This window comes from Ambystoma mexicanum, chromosome 1q, assembly GCF_040938575.1.
Source record: "Ambystoma mexicanum isolate Mex_15411 chromosome 1q, UKY_AmexF1_1, whole genome shotgun sequence".
NCBI lineage: Eukaryota > Metazoa > Chordata > Amphibia > Caudata > Ambystomatidae > Ambystoma > Ambystoma mexicanum.
In genome coordinates, this window is record NC_090922.1 from 1,040,610,711 (window position 1) to 1,040,624,660 (window position 13,950).

The window sequence follows — 13,950 nt, forward strand, 5'->3', positions numbered from 1 at the left end:
GGGTGATGGCATGCTAAACAGGCCATGGCAGCAATGGGCATATACTGGTTGCATAGTGTGAATCAATTAGTGCATGTAGAAGTGAGCCAAGGTAACAGTTCCATGCCAGCCATGGTGGGACATCATGTTCCTGGACAGACAACATGACTGACACATACATTCTCGCCTACATACAGGTGATGCAGCCTACCCCCTGAAGAGGTGGCTCCTCACGCCAGTCCGGAACCCGCAGAACCAGCACGAGGAGGACTACAACCGTGCACATTCACGTACTCGTGTGGTCATAGAGCAGACATTCGGCCTCCTGAAGGCACGGTTCCGAAGCCTCAGCAGGTCTGGTGGGGCACTCCTGTATGGCCATGAGAAGGTGGCAAAGATCGTCATGGCATGTGTCATGCTGCACAATATGTGCGTCAGACGGAATGTGCCCCTGCCCCCTGACGCAGAACTGCAACCACCTGACGATGAGGATGAGGATGAGGAGGGTGCAGAAGGGGCGCCACCACATGGAGGAGGCGATGCACAGGAGGGGCGTGCCATGCGCCAAAGTATCATCAACCACTGCTTCTAGCACACACGGCTGGTGTTCATCGCATGGAGACAGCACTTGGGGCACTGTGTGACTCTGGGGCATGCACACTGAGGACTGGACACCAATAAAGCACACATACGCAATGAAAATGTCCACACGTTTCCTTTTGTGAAACGAATAAACTGTATTTGAACTATGTACTGTCGTGTCACACCCCCTCCCACCTCCCACCTCCCCCCTGCACACCCCCCCCCCCAAACTCCCCCCTTAACTCCCCAACACACCACCCCGCCACCCCCCTGCACACCCCAACACACCCCCTCCCACCTCCCACCTCCCCCCTGCACACACCCCCCCCAAACTCCCCCCTTAACTCCCCAACACACCACCCCGCCACCCCCCTGCACACCCCAACACACCCACTCCCCCCTCCACCCTCCCCCCCCCCTGGAATCCCAACAAAGGTGTGAGTTGGTCTGTGCAGCAGTGTCAGTAGTAGGATTCCTACACTGTCCGGCCACTATTGGCAGCCCCCTCCACTGGCCCCCGGGGCACCCCTGCCTGTGCTGCGGAGGTTCCTCCCCGATCGGCGGATGGGGCTGCTCGGTGTCGAGCTGGCAACCGAGGAGGATCCTGCCTGCTCATTTGGACGCATGGCCCGTATTGTCTGCACAAGGTCAGTGATGGCGTGCCGCACAGCAGCTAGTTCCGCGCAGATGTCCTTTGTGGACGACTCTATAGCTGCCTTCACAGTCTCAGCACATTTATCCATTGCTGCACTTGACCCCCCACATTCAGCAACATGTTCTTCGAGCAGCGAGGAAAGTTGCTGCTGCCGGGTGGCAATCGCCTCCAGAGAATGGTTGGGATTCTGGGCCATGGCTAATGGCAGTGGCATTCCCATTGGGCTGATCTGCCCCTGCAGCGGGGATGGAGTGGCTGGCCAATCGTCATCCTCTGGCTGACCCTGTGTGGCATCCACATGCGGGCTGCTTAGGGACAGGTAGGGGGAATGAGGGTGGCCTGTGGGGCTCCTGACATCACTCTCCTCAAAGGTCCCTGCTTCACTATCGGAGGAGGCAGCAATGGCAGCAGTCTCCCCAAGTGTGCTGCTTGCAGCAGAGGCTGTGGCTTCTGTGGGCATGATTGGTGTGATGTCTGCTGCTGCTGCTGCTGCTGCTGTACTGCCTGCTGGGGTGGCTGTCTGTGCCCTGTCCTGTTTCCCTTGCATGGATTTTGCCTGCTGTGGTGTTTTCCTCGGGACGACAGAGGTGGAGGGTTGTGGCGTTGGCACAGTTGGCCTGGCCCTCTTGGTGGGTGTGGAGGCTGTGGTGTCCTCTTCCTCAAGGTCGGAATTTGAGCCTGTGGTGGGACAGAGGAGGGAGAGTGTTATTGATGGGTCTGCGGACATTGGCCGGGCATTGTGGCGACTGGCATCTCATCAGTTAGTACATGTGGCACATTTCATGCAGGGGAAAAAAGTTGACTCCCTTTTGTGTGGAAGTAGCATGGAGGTATGTGGGTGCCTGCAGTTAGGGTGTGCATGCTGCATGTGTACAGGGTGCAGATCGGATGTATCTGTGGGCAGTCTCCTGCTGATGTGTTGCATTCACACTATGGGCCAACATTGTACTTCACATGAATGGACTTTGCATGCCTTGATTTGAGCCACCTACCTGCATCGCCCGATGTCGGGGCTCCTCTCTCCATTCCTCCTACTCCTTCAATGCTCTGCATTCCGATTGTGGAGGCACAGATTTCCTCCCATGGCTGCAATTTTATAGGGGACTCCGATCCTCCCCCAGTTGCCATTGCCAGGTTCATGTTGGCTGATAGTATGCTCCTGACTCTGAGCCGGAGATCGTCCCACCGCTTGCGGCACTGTTTGACATTGCGGGGTGTCGTTCCCACGGCACTGACCCGCTGAGCTACCAGTGCCCATATGGCCTTCTTCTTGGTTATGGCCGGTCTTGTCAGTTGGTTGGAGAATACCACTGCAGCGTTCTCCTGTAGGGTCTCCGCTAGAATGGTGAGCTCCTCTCTGGAGAAGCGGTCTTGCCGCTGGCGGTCACAGGCTTTTTTCAAAACTTTAGGCATCTTCCTGCAGGTAGAAGGTTGAAGCCGGTATTGGCGGGGTCTCAGGCTCGGATGTCCAGTGGTTTCGGAGGATGGCAATGGATTGTGTTTTTAAAGATGGCCGCCGTGCTCTTTCCCGTTCCGCCGCGGTGACGCTACTTCCGGTTCCGCTTATCTACGGTCAACGCTAATTGCGGTGACCGCTAACTACGGTCACCGCTATGTACGGCGGTGGCGGTGGTGCACCTTGCGCCGCATACGATGCCGGTAGGTGCCGTTTTGGGGGCATTACCGCCATGGCGCTGTTTACATTACCGCCATGGCGTAATGCTCGTGCGCGATGGGTCGTAATGTGGCGCACTTTACACCATCGTCCCACGGCGTTAACGTTCATTACGCCATGGCGGTAATGACGGCGGATTACCGCCAGGGTCGTAATGAGGCCCTTTAGTCTCTGGGTTTCCTTCATTGGGTCATTTTTGAGGATTGTAAAGCGTTTATCAACTTCAGGGAGATCTTGAAACATTTGTTCATATTGAATAGTTTCCATAACTATGATTGCCCCTCCATTATCTGCTGGTTTTATAGTTTTCGTAATATCTTCTTTCAATGATTTCAACACCACCCGTTCTTCATATGTAAGTTTGTTCAAATTCATTTCATTAGGCGTATTCTCTTATGTTTAAATATTTTTTAGAACACATTTTTCAAAGGTTATTATTTCATTTAGTGTCTGATAATCCTGGTGGGTAAACACTGATTTTTGCGTAATCCAGTAGTAGAAGGAATATAAATGCTACAAGAAGGCTTGTAATCCTATTTTCTGAAAAAACAGAGAAAGGTCTTTTCCTACTGTAAAACAATCTGTGAGGAGATTCGAGACGGACGATAAACCATTACTAAAGGCTGATATTTCTTCATCACTAGATCAATTACTGGTTTGCTCACACTTATGTCTACCGTGCGTACGCTCTTCGTTGTGTTGAAAACTCCTTGATTAGGATGCTCTTGGAAATGTGGGTCTCTGAATCTGGTTTTGTTTCTTCTCTGGCCTCTTCTGCCTAAAAAAAGGATAGGTGTACTGTTCTTGCTGTATCTGAATACATTTATATTGTGTTTCAGTTCCAGAGCCATTGCTGGTGTCCGAGAAGGTCACCCATCCTCTCTGATTGGGCCTACCTCTCATATTATTATTTCTCATCTCCCCTACCCATAGTCGAGATTCGTAGCAATCCTTATCAAGGTTGGGGTTTTGTATCTCCATTTTAAATATGCACATGTCTCTTGATAGTTTCTTATTTTTCGTATTCAATATAAAAGACCGAAAATCATCTATTTGTTTATCTCTAGAAGTTTAGATTTAGCATTAATTAAGGCTGTGTTTTCTAGACATTTCTTCTTTGCTTCTTAAAATTCTTTTTGGAGTTGACTGCTAATACCTTGTGCTGTAGATATTATTAGCACCATAAGATCTCTACTACACTCAGTCGCGATACAACTAAAGTTGCTCTTATATTCTTGGTTATCTATAAACAGACATGGTTCATTTCTCAAGACTAGTCCGGCTGGAATTACTTTTCCTTTCAAGCATTTGTTTGCGAAATGCCTATGTAGTTCCATTCTGAAACATTTTTCTTAGGTTTCAGGAGTCCATCACCAGATAGTTGTATTGTGTTGTGATGTTAAGGCTATTTCCGGTCCGGTTAAATAGTGAGCTTTACAGAAGCCTCTATGGTTATAATGTTATGAACACTCACATCATTACAAAGTAGATATTCTTAGAACATTAAATGTAAAAAAATTACTAAATCCCTTCCAGTGCAACCACTGTACCAATAAGCGGCCTTAAAGGTGTTCCTCTGCTGTTTTAGCAGCTCTGCTGCATTTAATTCTGCAAGAAAAAATGGGGGTTGTTTAGTGCGAAAAATGGGCAAGTAGAAACCAATCCTGAGGTGTTGATTCATGCAGGCTAGAAGTGGCCCAATTCTTTGTGCCTGTGTTATTCTAAGGGGTTTGAGGTGGTGAGTTCAATGTTCCCTTTAATTCGTTTTCTCTGTCCGCGAAAATGAAATGGTTGTGTGCACTATTCTTGGCTGTGTGCACCCCATGATAGGAAAATAAATAGCTAAATGATGCATCTAAACCACATTTTTCTAACAGTATTGACTTACAAGTAATAGGTTTTAGAGCTGGTCCATATCAGTGGTATTCAAACTTTTTTATGCAGAGTCCCCCCCGCCCCCCTAAAATGTTGTTACCGAGCCCCCCTTGATGAAGAATATTGCTTCAGCCAAGCTGAAATACCAACCATGAAGTGCCCATTCATAGCATTATTTGCTCAGCGCAAACAACAAGTTTAATTTATTTTGGTTTTTCAGAGAACCGCATTCAACCCAGAGGCACACCAAAATATGTTTTGTGCACAATAAAAATCATTATCATCCTAAAAATGAAAACCTACAGTAGCACAAATATTGCACATGACATCATATGCCTAAAAAATTGCTTCCTTTATGCACCCAGTGGAGGATATACAAATGGAACCAGAATGACAGTTCCATAAAATATGTTCATGGAAATGCATGTTCCAGAAGAAGCTGGCCATCAGAACTCATGTTATAAGAAAATGCTTGCCTCAGCAAAGAATATGGCAACTAAAAGTATTCCCCCAATGAGAAGACCACCAAGAATACTGCAAACAGAAAACAGTGACACAAACTGCTTAGCACACTAAATAAGAATGCAATTAAATGAGCCCATCAGCTTTTGTCCCAGTACACTATGCTCCAGTCTCTGCCCCATTCTCTGTTTGTACACTGTCTATGAACCTCTGTCATCCATCTCTCTCTGTGCTTTCTTTTTCTCTGTATGCCCCACTGTCTATAACTATCACATTCTTCCTGCCGTTCTCTGTTCCCATCCCTCATGCTGCCTCTCTGTGTCCATTTATTTATTTATCACATTTATATAACGCCCAAACCCTGGGGTATCACACCATTCGTTACATATGCAGAGATTGGTTACAGACAGACATACTTATTCATATTTATTACCAATTTCTTTAATACATGATGTGATTGCTCATTTCTTATGCTCATCGGGAGTGTGTTCCAGAGGGTGGGTGCAGTAACTCCAAAGCTACAGCCACCAGCCCTTTTGTTTCTGAAGTGGTGGTGACCAAGGAGATAATGGCGTTAGATCTAAGGACTCTAACTGTGTGTTTTTGGATAAGTGTGTCTTTGAGGTAAGTGGGTGCTGCTGTATAGATGCATTTGTGGGCGAGGCAGAGAGTGCTTTTACTGGCAGCCATTGTATCTCTCGTCTGATGGCAGAGATGTGGTCAGCACGCTTGAACCCCAGCGCATATAGCATCACTTTGTCCTGTAGCAGCTGCAGTTTAGCTAGGTTAGCGGCTGAGATGCCTGTACAGAGCATGTTGCAGTAGTCCAGTTTAGATAGAATTAGGGCACATGCCAGGGTGAGGCAGCTGGCTGGCGTCAGAAATTATCTGCTCAGTGAGATAAGCCGAGATGTGTAGACTGTGGAAGATGACAGCGCATTTATGTTTTTCGCCATGGTCGGCTTGGCTTCAAGATGTACCCCCAGGGTTTTCACTTGTTTCAGGACAGGGATGGTGGTACCATCTATGCAGATGGAGGAGAAGGTGGGGTGTAGGTTAGTTAAGCGGTAGGGAGAGCGGACTATGAGGAGCTTGGTTTTCTCATCCTTCAAGCACAAATTGTGTGTGGCCATCCAGTTTTGTATGGTGCTGTAGCCTGTGATGGGAATGAGTATTTGGGTGTCATTTGCAAAGATGGCGTGAGACTGTAAAATTGGGGACTTCCCTAGTTTTTTTCTAACAGGGGATCAGCTTTCAAGTGGGAAGAATGTCAAGTTAGAATTTATAGGTGGAAAACTGATTACCCCTCTCTTTGTCCAGTTATCTTTTTTAGATTGGTGAAAGGTTGATTAACCTTTTAATAATACTGGTTAGTATATTTTCTCCACCACAAAAATCTTTTCACACTAAGAATTTATTTTGTACTTTCAAATGAACGTAAAACCAATACCAACATTAATAATTCATGATAAAATACACACACAAAATCATAAATTGAAACAGAGTGGGGTTAGTAAGTGACTTTAAGCCTTCATTCTGTAATTTCATCATTATTCAAGGAATATGATAAAACAGAGACTGATACATGAAAACTGGCATATTTTTTTTCATGTTTCACTTGATATAGATTGGCAGAACTGTGAGTATCGTCTGTAAGTCACATCGATCTAGTCTGTCAATTGGTTGATCTAATCTGGTGATTAGGTCAAATGGTGAGACTGACTAGTTGTCTCCTCGATAGTCGACATATGTTTCACCCTTGTTTTAAATTAAGTGCTATCTCTAGCACTCATTTGCAGAAATATTTTAAGGCCTTCTTTAGGACAGGAGGATGTTTTGGAGAGTCAATCGCATATACCCATGATTGTAGAGATGGCGTGAAAAGGTGATCCCGATGTAAAAAAGGTACTCCTGATAAATATATATGACCCCCGGGTGTTTCATATTCTGATACTATCTTTGCCTATATTGATGAGGAATTGACTTTATGGGTAACTGGAAATGAATTCATCATTGTGTGGGGGGGGGGATTTTAACGGAAAAATTGGTGAGCACCTGACTGATGAGAATCTATGTAGTTTGAATTCTATTGTGTGTAAAAAAAGCAAACCCAAAAGGGAAAACATGGCTTAAATTCCTAAATGATTGGGACTTGGAGGTTTTAAAATGGTAGAACCAGTGGTGATATACCAGGGAAGCAAACCTGGCAAGGAAGTAATAGTAGTGCTACTTTGGATTACATTGATTTTTTAAGGGACTTCGGTTTAGTCACCCTAAGTTTCCTAGGGTCCTCCAGACGTGGACCCCTTGCTCACTGTGTTCAGAGAGGCACAGCTCCACCTCACTGATGATGCCCAACAAGGCTGAAACACGTGTATGGGGTTGATGTTGGTACTCTTGTTCAGAAGGGAATTGCCATAGCATTTTGGTGCTGGACAGCCCATGTGGGTGGGACAAAGACTGAAATGCAAATGGGTATTTCCCATCTGTGAAAGGTACAGTGAGCTAAAGTGTGGCTGCGGACTCTCAAGTGGGTACCTTCCCATAGAACAGGCAATCTTTGCCCTGTTCGTTCTCGCAGAGGGGCACCTATGGGCTATTTTTTTTTATTTTTTAAGGGACTTAGGTTTAGTCACCCTAAGTTTCCTAGGGTCATCCAGACGTGGACCCCTTGCTCACTGTGCTCAGAGAGGCACAGCTCCACCTCACTGATGATGCCCAACAAGGCTGAAACACGTGTATGGGGTTGATGTTGGTACTCTTGTTCAGAAGGGAATTGCCATAGCATTTTGATGCTGGACTGCCCATGTGGGTGGGACAAAGACTGATATGCAAATGGATATTTCCCATCTGTGAAAGGTACAGTGAGCTAAAGTGTGGCCGCGGACTCTAGAGTGGGTACCTTGCCATAGAACAGGCCATTTTCTGCCATGTTCGTTCTCACAGAGGGGCACCCATGACTATTTTTTGATAGGATTACAGACTAGATTTCGAAATTGGCTGTGTAAGAGAACTTGGGAGGCGAGACGTGGGAACTGGGAACAGCTGATCCACACTTTGAGGACTTGTAAGGTAGGTGAAATGTGGAAGATTTTGTGAGGGGCAATGTCCCCTGTGAAATCTAAGATTTTAAATCCAATTCCTGAAGGGACTTGGATCACACAGGTGAAAGATATAATGAGATGGAGTTTTTTTGTTGTTGCTGTTGATCACCTTAAACCATATTGGCCTCTGAATTTTACCCAACATAACATTGCTCAGTATTTAGGTAATCCAAAAAACTCCATAGCCCCATGTCCTAACAGCCTTTCTACTGCGGTACTAAAGAGCGAAGCCCTTTATCCTTTGTTCACCAAAGTTTGTAAAAAACAAATGTATTCCTGACTTCTGCAATGAGGCCATATTAGAGGCCTGTTTTTAAAACAGGAGATCGCCTATGCCCCAATAATTATAGACTGCTATCCTTAATCGATGTCACAGGAAAGATCTTTTTTCGACTTATGTCTTGAAACATTTCCAGGCATGGGTGGATGCAGCAGAGATTTTACATCCATGTCAGACTGGCTTCAGACCTGGGTCAAGCACTGTACACAACCTTAGAGTGTTGGATACATTAATCTCTCAGGCGTGCAAAGTGTCTGGCCCTTCGTTGTATATTGTATTTGTTGATTTTCGTTCAGCATTTGACTTCGATAATTGGGATGCACCAGTTGGCTCTCAGAAGTTATTAGGGCATTAGATGAGGGCACTACTGGCCGTATTAAACTAAAGGGCTCTTGTCGGATAGAATACCTATTAATAGGGGAGTCCGATAGGGTGGTATGCTTGCCCCATTCATTTTTAACACTGATATAGCAGATTTATTAGCCAGGCTGTTGGCTATAGCCGGATGCTTCCCTAAGATTGGTAACAACAGGATTGGGGGCATGTTATATGACGATGATCTGATCACCTTTGACCATCTGGTAGCAGGTTTGAAAGCTATGCCTGAGGAACTGTCAAACATATGCAAATGAGTTTAAACTCTCAGTAAACCTCGGAAACACCAGAGGGATGCTCGTTTCTTCTAGAAAAATCTGTAAGGTAAAACTGGGATCCCATATGGGGATTATTGATTATGTGGACAGTTACAAATACCTGGGCCTGGAGATGGCTAGGTTTAAAGGGTATGCTGAGATAATCGATACTAAGATCATAAAGGCAGGACAGATTACTGGGGTTTGCCGTAAATTTGTAAAGGACCACTCAGGTTTTACAATGTCGGGAATATTAATGCTATATAAACTTCGGCTTTGCCCAACTGTATTATATGGACTTGAGGCCCTTGCCATGAAAGATCTTAAATGGCTAAATAGGGTGGAAGCCAGCTTTTGGAGAGAGGTTCTACAGTTACCCAAGTTAGAGATAGGACTTGTTTCTCTTAGAGCCCAACTTCTAATGCGAACAGGTAGCCTGATGCTAAAAGCCAGAACCTCCCCCACGTGTCCTTTATTAAGTATTTTGGGCGCTAGTTATAAGTCTGGAAACTATGGAAGTATATATGCCAATTGTGAATGTTTATTTAAGGAACTTGGTGATGAAGTGGGATGGGTCACTGATTATAACCTCTGTTCAAATTTTGAAACATTGCAAGGTGCTATAAAAAGAATAGTCAAGAAACAAGATTGGGTATGTAATTATGAGCATCTCAGTACCTTAAAAAGTTACGAATATGTTGCAAAAGTGGTTTATCAATACCTGAAGCCTGAGAGTTACTTAGAAGCATGTCCTGACCCTCGAGTCAGAGACTTTTTTTCTCAGAGTGAATCAACTCTATATGGCACCAAGAGAGCGATCCCTAGAGAGTATGGGTTCTGTAGAATTTGTGGCACCCCCTCCTTTCTCGAAACACCAAGACATGTATTAACAGAATGTCCTCGTTTGGGCTCGCTGTATATGGTGACATTGGGGCACCTAGTCCACAATTTAGACTATATTAAAACCAATGAGTTCTGGTCTTACTGTATCAATGCCACTTCCAAAACTGTAGGGTTAGCCCTCTATAGAGTCTGGAGATCTGTCATGAATTATCTGGAGAAGATTGAGACTGATATAGAATAGTAATCCGAAAAGAGTATGACAGAGATAGAGGTTTCATTACTATATGCGTTGGGTTTGTCAAGTTGTTCCCTAAAATGTTAAATGTTAAATCGATAACCTTTCTAAATGGGTGTTTTATTGTACTGTTTTGTTTTAAATGGAACATAGATTTTACAATTTTATATATGGATGGAAATTTTATGTGAAACTAGAAAATAATGATGTTTGATGCATTGTATGGATTATTTGTAAAGATTGCAAAGTTGTTATTATTGTAAAGGTTTAGTTCTTTTGAACTAATATACAATTATAATAAATAAATATATATATAAACATTATGTTGATGTTTCACAAAATGTGGATAATTAAAAAGCAAAAATTCCAAATGGATAATTTTGAAACAAGTTATACATTGAAAATCATTAGTGATAACGATACGTAATACAGATACATAGATTTAGAGTCGACGCCGAAGTAACACTAAATACAGTACAAGATGGCACTGCCCCATTAGAACAATGTAAATTATAGGTTGGAGGCTCACGCCATATGAAATTTCCATGCCCACATGACGCAAGGCTTAGAAGTAAATAGACAAGATCTGTGCGCGGTGTTCGAATTAGGAAACAACGAGAAGACGCATAGCGGGTGTAAATGGAAACAAGCTTGCCGTGCATCACAACTAAGTAGATTACAATACAATATAAGCCGGTCAAGTGGCACAGCGAGTAGCGCACTCGCTTTGCATCCGTGCAGAGCCTGTTAACCAGGTTCGAATCCCGGCGGGGCCAAACTCAGCCTTTCATCCTTCCGAGCTCGATAAATGAGCACCACACACCGTGGGTAATAATAAGCCACGCTCAGATACCTGAGGGTTCGTAGCGCTATATAAACGCCTAATTATTATAAGTCAGCAAGAAACGAATGAAAAATACATCTGTACGAGTCGACACGATAAATGAATGTTGATTAAATCTAGCACCATGACATTAAAAAAAAATCGTTTATATAATTATGAAATTGCAGAATGAAGGCTTGAAGTCACTTACTAACCCCACTCTGTTTCAATTTATGATTTTTTGGTGTATTTTATCTTGAATTATTAATGTTGGTATTGTTTTTACGTTTAATTGAAAGTACAAAATAAATGTTTAAGGTCCAAAAAAATGTGTGGTGGAGAAAAAATATTAACCAGTATTATTAAAAGGTTAATCAACCAGTCACCAATCTAAAAAGATAACTGGACAAAGAGAGGGGTAATCAGTTTTCCTCCTATACATTCTGAGCACGGGTGAGAGACAGGATCCCTGCGGTAACCAAGATGGGCTGTAGTGGGATCGGCGGCCACTTCCCCTATGAACACTCTAGTGTGGTACGGCCACTGAAGAAGGAGTGTATCCAGGCAGTAGCATCCGTAAAAAAATAAAATGCTGGCTTAGGTGCTGGCAGAGTGTGTCGTGGTCAACTAAGTCAAAGGCCTCGGATAGGTCTAAGAGAAGGAGAATGCCGAGATTGTCTTAGTGCCTGATGATGTCGATTTGATTTTTGATATCCAACAGGGCAGTCTCTGTGCTGTCTTTAGGAGAAAGCTTGATTTCCTCTTACCGAGCAGGTGCTTGAGCTCTAGAATATTCTGCAATGGTAAGTAGGCCATCCGTCCAGAATCTTGAGAAGAAAGGGGACTGTGGCGATTGGCCGGTAGTTGGTAAAGATGGTAGGATCGAGCGTGGGTATTTTGAAGAGTGGGGTGATCCATGATGATTTAATGTTGGGCGGGACTTCATTAGTTAGGAAAGAGGCATTGACGAAGCTCATAATGATTGGAGCCAGGGTGCGAGCACAGAGTTTAACTACATGTGCTGGGCAGGAGTCCCCTTTGTAGTTGGATGGTTTTAGGTTGAGGATACCTGCAAGCACTCCATCTAGTGAGACTTTGTTGAACTTGAAAGGGGGAATGCTGATGGGGTTGGCCTTTGGTGGTGAGTTAGGGGAGATGGCAGCGGTTGCTTTGGTGCATGGGTTGGCTTTCTTAGTGCTGATTTTAATTTGCAAGTTGGTAATTTTGTGAGTTATCGCATCTTGGATGGTGGTATACCATGATTTGTTGGTGAGAGTGGGATTGGAATAGGGTCTCTAGCTCTCTTAGGATGACAAACAGCTCTTTGGTGTTTGAGCCTGCATTGTTGAAGCGCTCATTAGATGTGTTGGCTTTGGTGGTGGTGACAGTTGCTTTTTAATTGCGTACGACAGTGGCGAGTGCGGTACTGGTGCTGGAGGAGGGCTTCTTTTTGTGGAGGTTTTCTAAAGCTCTTTTTTTCCTGCATCGGAAGATGAGGTTGTCATTGAACCAACTATTGGTTGCCTTTCGGGGTTTTGGTGTTTTGCCTGGCTGGGGGCGTGTTTGTCCATGGTGGTGAGGAGACAGCCAAGGTTAGCAATGTCCGGTGGGTTCAGGTTGGCGCACTGGGGGCCTGCTTCCTGTCAGCGTAAGTTTTAAAGTGTCAGTGACAGTTTACTAGTGTGTCTGACCAATATGGAATTGAGCTTGGTAGTCTGGAAGCGGAGGAGGGAGTGGTCTGACCATATGATTTCATTGATGGCAGTGATGTCCACATTGACATTGTATGTGAGGAGCCAATCAAGTATACAGCCTTAAGTATGGGAGGAGGAGTCTATTAATTGGGTGAAGTTCATGTCTTCCAAAGCAATAGTGAAGGCTGTTGCTTTGGTGTTAGCCATGTCCTTAAATCCCAAATTGATATCGCCTAGGATAATGCATTTGGTAGCAGGTTTTAGGAGTGGAGTATAAGGGGTATGTCCAGGTCGGGGTGACTGGTATTGTTGGGTTGACGATAGATAAGAAGTATGTTGATGGTGGTCTTTGGGTTGGTTGACAGATTAGTTAGGAGTCCATGTAGTTCTCTCTCTTTGATCATCTCTTTTCCAGTATCTATCTCTACACCCACCTCTCCTGCTAGGCTGTCCTGCCCACTTTTCACTTCACTATCTTTCCTGTAGCCATCTGTATTTGTATTTCTTTATTTGTATAGCGCGCCTGGCCCAAAAGGCATCGGGGAGCATATCTTAAGTTACATAGAGATTGTGCAATGACAGTTACAAGGATTCATGTACAAAAGCAGGTAGTTGCAGATCGAATTTACAGATCATGATAAACAAAGAGGTTTAGTGCAAAGGCCAAATCAGTGGGTGTATAGCTTTCATAACCAACACCACATACAGTTGCAAATGCAGATAACATACAAGTCAGGTATACAGAAAAAAGTTAGCAAATTAGAGTTGCAGAGGCGACTCAAGATACAGTGGATGCAGGTAGAAGGGAGTAGAGTTAAGGTTGAAGTGACGTGTCATGTGAATCTTGGGCAATGAGCCACAATTTGGCTTTGCTCTTGAAAGCTTGGAAAGAGGGTCCTAATCTAAGTGTAGTGGGCAGAGAGTTCCAGAGTTTGGAAGCAAGGACCGGGAAGCTGACACCCCCAGATTTCTGTAATTTGAATCTGGGTATGGATAAGCAGTGGACTTCGGCTGCTCTCAGTGGGCAGCTGGAGGTATGTGGAATGAACTGGCTGGCCAAGTATTGTGGTGCCTTGTCAGCCAGACACTTATGTGTGAGGGCAAGTGCTTT

General features: G+C 44.6%; 2 protein-coding genes across 2 annotated transcripts in view; one reads left to right on the forward strand and one right to left on the reverse strand.

The window, feature by feature from the left end:
• Window positions 1-13,950, forward strand: part of LOC138560069 (calcium-activated chloride channel regulator 1-like) — a 620,781-nt gene that overhangs the window by 33,906 nt on the left and 572,925 nt on the right. The gene's annotated exons all lie outside the window — the stretch shown is intronic.
• On the reverse strand, window positions 1,009-3,038 carry LOC138541058 (nuclear apoptosis-inducing factor 1-like). Its single transcript, XM_069641726.1, has 2 exons — window positions 2,209-3,038; window positions 1,009-1,894 (listed from the first exon to the last, which is right to left on the reverse strand). Exons 1-2 carry the CDS (start codon window positions 2,627-2,629, stop codon window positions 1,053-1,055), a joined length of 1,263 nt encoding a protein of 420 aa, XP_069497827.1. The 5' UTR covers window positions 2,630-3,038; the 3' UTR covers window positions 1,009-1,052.

Coding starts and splice junctions, on each gene's coding strand:
- LOC138541058 (XM_069641726.1), bottom strand. CDS start 2,629: ATGCCTAAAGTTTTGAAAAAAGCCTGTGACCGCCAGCGGCAAGACCGC. Junction 1,895..2,208: donor CCCGACATCGGGCGATGCAG/GTAGGTGGCTCA, acceptor GTCCCACCACAG/GCTCAAATTCCGACCTTGAG.